Below are 13,952 nucleotides of genomic sequence, written 5' to 3' on the forward strand. Positions count from 1 at the left end.
ATGTGTTTGTTTTAAAATTTGAGATTACATAGAAAGTATTTTGCGTTGGATATGGGCAGTTCCCAAGAGCACTATCTTTTGAATTTCTGCCATTTTGGGGTTTCTTTGTATCTGAGCTAGGCAGGAATCATTACTAGGTAGAATTCAGCCCCTTTTGCTATCAAGCTAGGTAGGAATCAGCCCTTTTTTAACTGATTTTTTTTTTAGTTAAGTAATTTAACAAAACAATTTAACTAATTAACTTACTGGGAAATCAATTATTGTGTGGTTTTGAAGGACGATGAGTTGAGAGAATCGTGAGTGCGTCGGACAAATAACTTTGAGGCATATTTTTTTTATGGTTTTTTTTTTTACTTTCCGAGTTCAAATTTCACCGGGGTCAACTTTACTTTTCATCTTTGCAGGCCGGCGCGACAAAATAAAATAGCAATCAAGTACTAGGATCGATGTTATCGAACAGATTCCTCCCATCCCCTCAAAATCGCTGGCCTTATTCCTAAATTAGAAACCGTTAAAATACCATTGAGAAATAGCTACATCTGTTTTGTCTTTTTTTTTTCTGCCTCATTAGAATGAGTTAGTTGGTTAAAACAGATTGTTCGAGAAAAACGTTAGATTCTTATTGTTGTTGTTGTTGTCGTCGTTTTTGTTTAGCTTTGTTCTTGGAGACAAATGACCAAAAGCATTCCGGCTGTTACCATCCCGCCATTTTTATTTTTATCTTTCACAAACTTCACACTCCTAGAGAAGAAAAAATGAGCCACATCGATTTTAAGCAAATTTTATAACAACTTTCGTTTTTGCCTTTTTTGTTCTGCTTGTTTTGTTTTGTTCTTTTTTTTTTAGTTTTTTTTTATCTGTTTTGCAAGATTCTTCACGTGAAATCGTAAATTGGAACAGATGTTGCTTATGTCTTGAGAGTGTGATTTTGCCAATAAGAGACTTACGTATTAAATCTAGTTTATTTCTTTTTTTTTTATAATTTTTAGTCAACTAATGGCGGGGAGCGGGTAGAATCGATTGAGAGCGTCCACTGAAAAGAAAATGCTTCGTGGTATTTCTTCCGGTTCTTTATATTCTATGATCAAATCCCACCGAGGTCAACTTCGAATTTCATACATTCAGGATCGATAAAATGAAGCTTCATTGAAGTACAAAGGTCGACATTATCGACTAACCCTCTCTTTTCACAATTGCTAGCCTTGTTCCTAAATTATAAACAATTTTGTAAGTTAACTAATTAACGAATCAAATAATCGATTGCCTAATTAATCAATCAGTAAGCTGGGTTATCAGAGCTCTTTCGCCTCCATTTGCGATCTCACCAAGACATGCTCTCGTTACTCCAGATCTGTTTCCATGCCTCCAAACCCCCTTCACAATAATTATTTTATTATATTAATATTTCAGTTTCTCAAAGATGGTCATAGTTTGGAACTTTTTTTTCAGACATAATCATTCCCAAAATACGCTTAAATATTCTCTGTGAACCAAGACTCTGACGTGCTCAGAGTATAACTGTTACGGAGTTTTTCTCCAACAATTTATTTTTGTTCAATTCAGGCAGGAGTATTGCTTAGTTGAGAAATGACTTCCGAATTTCTTTTTTCCCGTAATCTTTAACAATCTGAGAAGTAATCCTTCTTTAACAGTTGACTATTCACATCTTATAAGCTCATCTACATGCGCGCGTACACACACACACACACACACAAACCAACGAAAATAAAAGCATTGACAAATTATAGCATGAAGTAAATAACGAAAGATTACAAAACCAAACCAAAAATCAACAACTATAGAATACTGACCAACCATCATGAAAAGGAACCAACATGAACATTTCAAGCAAAAATATATAAAAGAGAATATGTATAAAAGGTAAGAATGAGAAATTCTAAAGGTGAAAATCGCGAGTTTGGTAATTTAATGGTAAGAAGAATTAAAGAATAAAAAACAATAGAACGTTCTTCAATTTAACGAAAATACGTCCCAAGAACAAACATCAACGACAAAATAGCTACAACAATAAAAAATGCAAACTGGCCATCAGGAACTTAATCAAAACGGATGTGAATGTTGTTATAATCAGGTTAAAGGAAATAGTTATGTGCATCATCCACTGTAGTTGCAAAGGAAAGTGGGAATTCCCTTGAATCTAGTCTTACAAGAATAGCAAATGGAAAACAGAGATGAAAAAGAAGGAAAAGAAAAGATCTCTCAACTCTGAATAAATTCGATAAGAAAACGACACGAATTAGAATGAAAGGAAAGAAAGACACGAACGACAGAAATGAATATATCCGAAAAAGAAGAACGCTTGGAACGAGATTCTGACTAAATCGCCAAGAATCTGATTCTTTTGAACAAAACAAACAGTTCGATCGCATTCCAAAATGATTTTATCAGTACTTAGGCAGAAATGAAATAGAAAGCAATTCAGTGCCAACTGCAAGAGAAGCAGAAGAATTCTAGAGTAAGTTTGTTTTCTACGTTACCATTATAGTTAAGGTTTATATGCCGTAAAAAAAGCAGGTTGTAGATTAAATTTTAAGATCTGTTGTTTCTTTTGTGTTTTCCTCTCAGAGAATCATTTAGGTTCGCTGAAAAGGCATCACCAAAGACGAGATTGTTCAGAATAACGAAGAGATCTGAACAATCACAAGAGGCCATAGCAACACCACAAAATAAGACGAGTGGGAGGCATCAGAAAACATTAAAATCCCAAACTTAATAGAGGTATTTATTATCTTATGGACATAAGTTGATGGCAGAACTATTTAAGAAGATGCTGACAAAGTTGGTAAGTTGAGGGTTTAATTACACTGGAAATTACGCCAGCAGCATGAAATGCCTACTGCAAATATGTGGCATAAATAAGATAGGAATTACAAATAGGCATACCTTGGAAACATACCAATCCATACAGGCAGAGAAATCAAAATGTATTCTCTGGCTATTGTTGTGAAATACGAACAGGAAAAGTCGTATTTCCTAATTGAAGTATTCGTTGTATCATGCAGACCTGAAAGAAACGGAGAAATTATACAAATATAAAGATCTCCAAATACTAGAATATCGCTGGAATATGGAGACTGGAAACAGAAACGATCTTTCAGAGGAGAATTTTCTACTCTGCTTGGCGAAATTAAAAGTGTTTAACATATTTAGAAATAGAGAGAAGGACATACAAAAAAATAGACAGATTAGTGCCAGAGCGAAGGTTGTGACTATGGAAAAAGATATTTTCAATAGGGCTGAGGGCAAATATCTTAAGGGATTCTACTACATACTAGATACGTGTGAATAACAGAGGGAACAGAAATCAAAGACTCCCTTAAGGGGATTTAAAATCTAAAAACAAGAAGCAGGAGTGATAAACCAAATAAGAATAGTTGAACAAAATTATTGGAGAATATAAACTAGGTGGATTGGAGTGGGTCTATTTTTTAAAATCAACTGACGAAAGACCTCCACAGTGAAGCACATACTACACAGCAAGACTAAGAATGATCAAAATTTTGGGGCAGGTAGTCAGTTTATCGACCCCGAAAGGATGAAAGGAGAAATTTGAACTCAGAACGTAAAAACACGAAATACCGCTAAGCTTTTCGCCCGGCGTGCTAACGTTTCTTATTTCTCAATCGCCCACAAGGGGCTAAACATAGAGGGGACAAACAAGGACAGACAAAGGGATTAAGTCGATTACATCGACCCCAATGCGTAACTGGTACTTAATTTATCGACCCCGAAAGGATGAAAGGCAATGTTAACCTCGGTGGAATTTGAACTCAGAACGTAACGGCAGACGAATTAACGCTAAGCATTTCGCCCGGCACGCTAACGTTTCTGCCAGTTTGCCGCCTTGGCCTTGTGCCTATATTGGAAATGCTATCCATGCCTCGTCTGTAAGGGGTGGTGGTGGTGGTGGTAGATGTGTAGCTTCATAGAATCTGTTCTTAGTATTGGTTCATATATACCAAACACCGCTTATCATCCTGTAACATTTACTTTTGGAACCATTGACCAATCAGCATCGAAGGATATTCTTTTATTGGCTTCAGCCCTAGGCTATAGTAGAAGACACTTGCCCAAGGTGCCACGAAGTGGGACTGAACCCGGAACCATGTGGTTGGGAAGCAAGCTTCTTACCACACAGCCACGCCTGCGCCTACATATTTATTTTTCTATTATATTTCTTATTTTATTTTATATATTTATTTATGTGTCGTTCGAGGTTTATAAAATTTATGAACTTTTGGTAATAACAGATTAAGACGCATAGGAAAGTTCAAAGTACGATAGATATTTAGGATATGACACTGTATTATGATTGGCGTACTTTATCACAAGTGTAGTGGAGAAACTAGCACAGCAATGCTCGTTGTGCCAACGAGGGTACCTCTACGTGATTTTTCGACATGCTACAAATAGCAGCCAATTCTCCCTCAAGTCACATTTTATTGTCTTAGAAAAAAGGATGCACTATGAAGGACAGAAAAGACTGGTTCCTTATGGTTAGAGTTTCGCTTTATCATGGTGGACTTACTACATCTAAATAAAACACCAGCAACGCATTAAGTACTCGGTGAACTGTGTCGGGAGGTACATGGCTTAGTGGTTAGTGTTGCAACATGATCGTAAGATTGTGGATTCGATTCCCATGCCGGGCGGTGCGTTGTGTTTTTGAGCAAAATACTTAATTTCACATCCTCTTTCATCCATCTTTTTGTGTCACTTGCCAGCCTCGTGCTTGGCCCGTAGCGTGGTGTTGTTGTTGTTGTTGTTGTTATTGTTGTTGTTATTGTTGTTGCTATTGTTGTTGATGTTGTTGCTGCTGTTGCTTAGCTCCAGCACATTTGTGATCAAAAGCGTTCCACCTGTGACCATCCCGTCTTTTTACTTACATCTACGTCTCATTATCTAATTTGTCCAATGTCCGCTGATATGATTCTCTCTCTCTCTCTCTCTCTCTCTCTCTCTCTCTCTCTCTCTCTCTCTCTCTCTCTGACCTACATTCTATAACCTCTGGTATGCTCCAAGGTCATGTCACCTACATTTCTTTCTCTTATATATTAGCAATGTACTCACTGTCTCCTCTATCAACGATCACTCCTACGTAGATTATACCAGACGTCACTCCACCTTAACCATTGTCATACAGACGTCATCGTCTACATGCCACATACCAGCCTTGTGTTAAATCTGCCCTGCTTTCATGAACAGAGAACCTCGAAAGCATTCGCCACCACCAATACAAAGACACCATCACTACACTCATCAAGGAATCAGTATGTTACCTCTCTCTCTCTCTCTACATCTCGCTTCTTCTCTTTCCCTCTTTCTCTCCCTCTCTCTTTTGTGCAGCACGTAACTAAGACACTCACAGTTGCTATAAATGCTAGACTCCAAATCATCTGAATATGTTTCCTGGTGGTGTTACATCCGTAACATCTCAAAAACTAACATTTGAAATCTTTCATCTCAAAGATAGCATCTCAAAAACTAAAGTCTCAAAGACTTACGTCTAAAAGATTGATATCTGGAAGATTAATATCTTAAAGATTAACGTCTCAAAGACTGATATCTTGAAGATTGATATCTTAAAGATTAACGTCTCAAAGATTGATATCTTGAAGATTAATATCTTAAAGTTTAACGTTTCAAATAAGGCTATCTTGAAGATTAATATCTTAAAGATTAACGTCTTAAAGATTGATATCTTGGTTCACTGATCTGCAAGACAAATTAGTTTAACTTCAGTTGACTCTCATTTACCTGCTGTTGCAAAAAAAAAAAAGAGGATTACACATAGGATTGGGAAAGGGCAGTTTGTGAAATGTTGAATAAATTCGTGAGGAGTAGAAAGTTTAACGTTTCGGGTTCCTGTCTTTCATCAGAAACGAAACGACAAATCAGCTATTACTGTCGTTATTTAGCCCCCACATCAACGTTGATCAATCAGTCCTATACACATTTCAACTATAACTAACCTATAGTTTTATTTGTTCTAGTATAATACATCGCAGGTTGCATGATCCAGTTTGTCTTATTATAAAGTAAGGGCTGGAGAATAATTAGCTGCTATTTCTAGTAGATTGGTCAACTGCATAGTGCCTCCTTTTATCCCTGTTTGGTTCGTCAATTCAAAATCATTCCATGTAGAAAGAAATCTTATAAATCTTAGAATATAACCCTTGACATTCTATATCGTTAATAAGCTTCAGAAATACTAGTTTGTTGCAAATACACTCCTTAAATTCTTATCAACACAAGAAAGTTATTTACCGCACTTTATAATTCTTACTGCGGAAAATAAAAGTTGATTCACCGAAGCCACTTCGACTCAAATAAATAAGAGTTTGATAAACCCTACTTTTAGAGTTTACAGAAAAATTCTATACAGTAAGAATGAATTCTCTGAGTTTTGTATTTTCTTGATTTATTACAAACTCAATTTCTAAGGCGCAAATTTGTTAAATGGAACGAATTTTGATTTATTTAACCGTCCCAGATCTGGCGGGGAGAGTAAAAACAAACAATATGGTGTTGTTATTCATGGTGTTGTTTGTTAGGCTTCGAATTGCTCCAGATCTTGTCTTCTAGTATAATTCCATTCACATTTGTGATGCGTTATAGGAATTAACTTTGGTTGTTGATTGAGAATTTATTTTATTGATCACGGAAGGATGAAAGCAAAGTTGACATCTGTTGAGTTTGAAATTTAAAAAAAAAAACACATAAAAAGTAGTAACTGTATAACACAAGCATTTTGTCCGGCGCACTAACGATTTTGTCAATACAACACTGTCATTTCAATAATAATAATAATAACAATAATAATAATAATAATAATAATAATAATAATAATAATAATAATAATGATAATAATAATATGGGAAGTTAAGCAGTTGTGGTCGATGAAAAAGGTAGCAGTAGTACCAATAATTGTCGGAGCCCTGGTAACAGTGAGCAAAATGTAAGTGTTTAAGAGAGCGAGGATGAGATTGAGAGACAAAGAGGGAAGGAGAAAACAAAGACAATATCTATACGTTATATACTAAAGGAGGTGGGTAGATCATGTTGTGAATATATAAAAGCAGAACCACCAAAACGGTCACATGGAATACTTTGTAAAACTGTAGCCATCTAATAATAATAACGACAGCGCAGGTGATGACAGATATCGTAGAAACCGAAGTAAATCTCTTTTGATATTTAGATATATTTACTTTGTAGTCTCTGAATCAAAATGCTACAGGGGTCGACTTTGCTGTCATTTCTCCGGAGTTGATAACAATTCAGAAATCCTAAGGTCAAATGAATTTGGTTCACTTTACTATTACCTTCTGCCACTGTGAAGACACGTGGCATGTGAAGGCGCATGGTATGTGAAGGCGCGTGGCATGTGAAGGGTGTAGCATGTGAAGGCGCATGGTATGTGAAGGCACGTGTCATGTGAAAGCACGTGGCATGTGAAGGGTGTAGCATGTGAAGGCGCGTGGCATGTGAAGGGTGTAGCATGTGAAGGCGCATGGTATGTGAAGGCACGTGTCATGTGAAAGCACGTGGCAAGTGAAGGGTGTAGCATGTGAAGGGTGTAGCATGTGAAGGCACGTGGTATGTGAAGGCACGTGTCATGTGAAAGCACGTGGCAAGTGAAGGGTGTAGCATGTGAAGGCGCATGGTATGTGAAGGCACGTGTCATGTGAAAGCACGTGGCAAGTGAAGGGTGTAGCATGTGAAGGGTGTAGCATGTGAAGGCGCGTGGTATGTGAAGGCGCGTGACATGTGAAGACGCGTGACATGTGAAGGGTGTAGCATGTGAAGGCGCATGGTATGTGAAGGCACGTGTCATGTGAAAGCACGTGGCATGTGAGGCACGTGGCTTAGTGGTTAGGGTGTTCGGCTGACCGTCGTAAGGTTCGATTCCCGGCGGCGCGTTGTGTCCTTGAGCAAGACACTTTATTTCACATTGCTTCAGTCCTCCAAGCTGGCAAAAAATAAGTTTTACCTGTAATACAGAGGGCCGACCTTGTCCCATTCTGTGTCATGCTGGATCTCCCCGAGAACTACGTTAAGGGTACACGTGTCTGTGGAGTGTTCAGCCGTATGGACGTTAATTTCACGAGCAAGCTGTTCCGTTGTTCCGATCAACTGAACCCCTTGTCGTCCTAACCGACGGAGTGCCAGTACATGCTACCAATAAGCATAAAGGTGGTTAATTCCATTGTATAAAATTTAAAGTTATTTCCCTTATCCTTTCCTTTTTTTATTATCAATGACTTATTACACGTCTGGTCTTATGAAGTTTTTCAATGACAAGTTTCCGTTCTGTCTCATATTGGATAGTTAGCACAGTAAATGCTATGCGATAGTTTTGACTACTTATGGATTACTGAGGACAATATACGGGAAATGTATTGTTGTCTGTCTTCTTACAAACAATACAACTATTGTGAAGGGCTGTGTGAGAGCTTTAAATGACGTCATATTCAGGCAAAGACGTTGATAGACTGGTGTGTATTTGTCTCGGTCAAAATCCATCTCTCTCTCTCTCTCTACTCCTTTCTAGATATATGTGTACATATGCACTCACACGCACACACACACACACACACACACACACACATATATATATATACTTTTACAGACGTACATATATATACATATACATACATTTGTATATACACACACTCACTCACACACACTCTCACACACACACACACACACACACACATATATATATATATATACGCATATATACGCATGCAAGATGAGGACAAATATCCGTCAAATGTAAATAATGTAAATAATGTACAATGGGACTAAATCAAATGTTTATGCTATACGAAAGCCGATTTATTGTTGCTCTTCATATTGCTGTAATTACTTTCTACTGGCGTGGCAGTTGTGTCTTTCATGCTACTATCACAGTTTAATGTTAATGAATGGTAATAGTTTCGTCTCTTTTATCTATGATTTTGTTGATGAGGCGACGAGCTACTATTCTGACATAACATCAAATTGTTATTGTTATTGTTGTTGCTGCTGTTGGCCATTGCTATGACTGTAGTGTTATATACTTTGACTGCAAACGACAGTTTCAACTTCAAAATTATCCCCCCATTTTTTTCTTTTTTAATGGCCGACCGGAAAAGACGAAAGCGTGGAAGCCATCTTGGAAATTTTGATTTTTCAAAATTTTCTCCCGTGGAGTAAATAACTAAAGAAAGCGACCACTCCCTAACAGTTCTGGTCCGCTTCACAACAAAATAACACAATAGAATAATTAATAAATTACAACTTTCTGAAAAAGAAAACAAATCAGAGATTTACAGAGCTCCGAAAATACGTTCGGCTACAACAATGAACAACAGCAAAAACAACAACAACAACAACAATAATAATAATAATAATTTGGTACAAATGTAAAGATAGAACACCTACAAAAATCATTCATTGCGAGAGTTCTCTTCTGGGTTCTTGAGGCACGATCAATAAGCAAGTGTCACCTTAGTCTGCGGGTTGTGAACACCTGACACTTTCCATCATATCCAGCAACATAAGCTGAGAGCTTTTCATAATAATAATAATAATAATAATAATAATAATAATAATAATAATAATAATAATAATAATAATAACAGTAATAATGATAATAATAATAATAACCACAAGACAGTAAAAGACATCATGTATTTATAGAATCGTGTAAAGTTATGGAAACAATACCAATAGAAAATGTGTTTGGCTGCGTGTATTCTGTGGACACACCAGTATGCATGCTTCCCGATTGTGTCGGGTGAAAGGTTGGCTGTGTAAGCAAATATGTAAGAAAGTATTAATGTGCCTGTGTTAGCGAGTAGACATACAGTATAGGCTTGTGGTGGGGGAAATGGTGGTACATGTACGAGGGATGGGATTTAATGAACGGATGTTGGGTGAAGGCTAGTTAACAGTGAGTGCTTTAAGAGAGCGAGGATGAGATTGAAAGACAAAGAAGGAAGGAGAGAAGAAAGGCAATATTTATATGTCATATACTAAAGGAGGTGGGTAGATCATGTTGTGAATGTATAAAAGCAGAACCACCAAAACGGTCACGTGGAATACTTTGTAATACTGTAGCCATCTAACAACTTGATTCACGGTGCAGAAAAATACATAGAAGCCAAACAGAAACAGCACATGAATAAAGAGCCAAACATCAAGATTAAGCAGTTGATACCATGGATGGTTTAAATAAGAACCCTTCGGGTGACGACGGCCGAGCTGAAGCACCTCCTCCACACCGTCAGCGGCAACTTGCCTTGGATTCAAGCGGCGGCTGCGGAAAATCTCCGAGTATTTTTGTGCATTCTTCCGGTAGATGGGCTTCGTGGTAACATTTAGGGCAGCAATATACAAAGTATTGTGCTTCTGCTTCCAAATGTTCAATTTTAATCCCATCTTGTAATATTCAATTCTCGAAGCAATTTGAAACTGGTCGCCGACGATAGGAAGGCAAATAAGTGGAACCCCATGATAAAGGCTTTCAAAGTAGTCGTTACTGTTACAGTGTGATATTAGCAGTTTTGTTTTCGGGTGTGCGCAGACATCGTTCAGTGAGAACCATGTCATCATTTTCACATTGCCATCTACTTTGTTTGTGTTTGTTTTTACAAGGATGCGTTGTGGTAGGCTTTGTAAAGAAGACAGTAGGAGAGCTGAGATTCTGTCCGTTATGTTCTCGAAAGCATTTCCAAATGACATAATGATAACGCCATGCGTAGCGCCGTCAAAAAAGTGTTGCAGTGATTTCGACAAAGGCTTTCCAGGCCGAGTTGTTAAACCCCCGACTTGTCGAAAATGTGGCAAAAATGGTTTAGGATAATTAAAAATGATATCAGCGTTATCAAGGAATAATTCCGACTTCCAGTAAAGATCTTCGACATCTGATTCTGTGAGAGTTGGAGCTAATTTGAAATTTTCTATAGGAACAGAAAATATATCTCCCATATGCTGAGCAACGTACCGTACAGTGTTTAACAGCCGTTTCCTAAAATGCATTTCAGTATTAAAGGAGGTATAGACATTTGGATTGAATCTCGGTGCTATCATGGATCCAGTCTCTAACTCATGTAATTCACTTGAAACGGAAATGAAAGGAATCGACAGATTATATGGTATTAAGTAGAAACATTGAGTGGAGAAAAGGCTATCAATGACTGCTAAATCGAAGTTTTTGTAATGCAGGCGTTGCAAAGCAACATCATCCTGTTGTATCATCTCACACATCAGGTCTTTAACTTCTGTCGCTTCCTCGGATAACACATTCCACTCGCCATGAAAGATATCGTTACCAATTTTCTTCTTGAAATCTAAACTCTTTTCATAAGTAGGCCAGCTGAAGTTGATAACATCGAAGTGCGGTCCTGGGCAATCTCGAAAGTTTATCTCCTGGCACATGTACATGGTAACTTCGTGTCCACGTTGCACTAGCTCTTGGCCTAATGCATTCATATACTTACAGTGACTATACTCTAGTGATGGTACAAACAGAATCTTTGCCGCTTGCTGGTTCTCCACCAATAAACACAGGACGATAAAAGCTTGTAGAGCCCACGGTATTACGTGTGTTGTCCGAGCCATGTTCGAGACTGAAAGATAATGAAACAGAGATCAGTGATAGCCAAGAATTTAATCGTAATTTTATTGCAGCTTAATTGGTTTGTTTGTTGGGGAGGTGGGGGGTCATTTGTTTGCTTGTTTCTTTTGTTATTTTGATGTTATCTTTGTTGTTGTTGTTGTTGATGATGATGATGATGATGATGATGATGATGATTTTACTTTTAAAATTATTTGATGATTTGGAAAAACAATTTGCTCAAACATTCTGGTGGTAAGTTCGAGTTCGACTCTATACTCTGAAAAGAAGCATTGCTAGAACTATCTCCCTCTCTCTTTCTTTCTCTCTTTCTCTCTCTATCTCTCACTCTCGTTCTCTCTCTTATTCTCTCTCTCTCTCTCTTTCTCTATCACTCTCCCTTCTCTCTATATATACATATCTTTCTCTCCCTCCCTCCCCCTCCCCCCCCCCTCCCTCTCTGTCTTTCTCTCTCCATGTGTTATGCCTAAAGGCATCGGTGATCATGGACCCCTTGCCTCTAGGGAGGAATGTATAGATATATAAAACAAGAAAAGAAAATGGAGATTAAGAAGTTAATAATCGTTTATTATTAATAATAATTGTTAATAATAAACAATTATTAGCTTCCTAATCTCCACTTTCTTTTTCTTCTTTGAAATGGATAATAATTATGTGCTTTATATATACCTATCATTTTAAGGACATTCATTCCCCAAAAATACAAGATATTGAACCAGTATTTCCTTCGATGAAACCATCCCTTAATGAAGTTAACACAACCTCTAATTAAATTATGTGTATATATATATATATATATGGGAGAATATACAAAAAATAACAACAGACGAGGACAGGTGGTGTAAATAACAAAAGTATATATTAGTATGACGCTCGGGAATACGGAAAGTCTTTGACGTTTCGAGCTACGCTCTTCAACAGAAAGAATACGGAGACAAGGAGAAAAACACGGAGAAAAAAAAATTTATATATATATATATCCATTAAATCTCTCCGTTTTCAAACTTAATAATATTTTATATTTTATATAATATATTCATTGAAGAAATATCCCTTCAAAATACAATATATTAAACCAGTGTATCTTGGATAGTAATATATATATATATATATATATATATATATATATATATATATATACACAGACATATATATACATATATATATATATACATTATATATATATATTTATATGTATGTATGTATGTATGTATAGAGAGTTGGCTATAAGCCATACTTTCGTGACTTTTTCTTTCTCCATGGGACCTTTATTCCAAGATTGCACCCACAGTTTTGATGGTGGTTTCTAATTTAAGCATAAGGTCACCAGTATTAACGGGAGGGATTTTGTCGATATCACCTACCTGAGTACTTCCTTTGTCGACCCTGAATGGAAGGAAGTCAAAAGTGACTTCGGTAGGATTTGAAATCTGAAAGTGAGGAAGCGGAAGTAATAGCGCCTAACATTTCGTCCGATGCGCTAACGATTCTGACAGCTTGCCACGGTTCTAATTACCTTTTCTACGATGAGCACAAACCCTAGAATACTGGGAGAAGGGACAAGTTGATTATATCGACCCCAGTGCTTGACTGGTACTTATTTCATCAGATGGAAGGATGAAAGGCAAAGTCGACTTCGGTGGAATTTGAACTCAGAACGTAAAGACGGACGAAATGTCGCTAAGCATTTTATCCGATGCACTAACGATTTTGTCACCTCGCCACGGTTCTAATAATAAAGCTTCAAACATCTTAGGAATATCTAAATGCCTTTGATAGTGCAACGTAAAACTCTTGAAAACATGATGATGATGATGACGACGATGATGATGATGATACAAAAATGCATATTATTAAAGAAAGTTCGATACTTTAATCAAGGCTTGCTTTGATCCTGAACTTATTCGCATGTTGCTACAATGGCGAAGCAGTTCGGATTAAAAGCAAACTTGACCAGGTTCGATAAGTGCGCAAACAAGAACACACACACACACGTACACACACTACTTACATGTGTTTTTATGGTGTAGTTGGGACTCTCAACAGCAAGATACCACACACTCCATAGCCAAACACGAAAATAAGAAGAAACGAGAAACGACCAGCGTTTGCTTGACGAGGCCGACGAACGCTGGCCTCGAAACTGTTTTGAACGTCCGTTAAAGACGAATGACAGTAACACAGACGATGAATAAATATATCAAGTGAGCGAAGAAGACGTTTTCAGATGTAATTTTCCTTCATGAAATTCCCTAATTTTCTAAGATGGTGAGCTGACAGAATTGTTAGCATGTTGAACAAAATA

At 37.2% G+C, this 13,952-nt stretch overlaps 1 protein-coding gene across 1 annotated transcript; it reads right to left on the reverse strand.

Annotated features, from left to right (window-relative positions):
* Positions 1-9,687: 9,687 nt before the first annotated feature.
* Positions 9,688-13,816, reverse strand: LOC106870503 (2-hydroxyacylsphingosine 1-beta-galactosyltransferase). Its single transcript, XM_014916615.3, has 2 exons — positions 13,659-13,816; positions 9,688-11,639 (listed from the first exon to the last, which is right to left on the reverse strand). The coding sequence occupies exon 2, from the start codon at positions 11,629-11,631 to the stop codon at positions 10,030-10,032; it is 1,602 nt and encodes a 533-aa protein (XP_014772101.1). The 5' UTR covers positions 11,632-11,639; positions 13,659-13,816; the 3' UTR covers positions 9,688-10,029.
* Between the last annotated feature and the right edge of the window lie 136 nt (positions 13,817-13,952).

This window comes from Octopus bimaculoides, chromosome 14, assembly GCF_046866305.1.
Source record: "Octopus bimaculoides isolate indiv1 chromosome 14, ASM4686630v1, whole genome shotgun sequence".
NCBI lineage: Eukaryota > Metazoa > Mollusca > Cephalopoda > Octopoda > Octopodidae > Octopus > Octopus bimaculoides.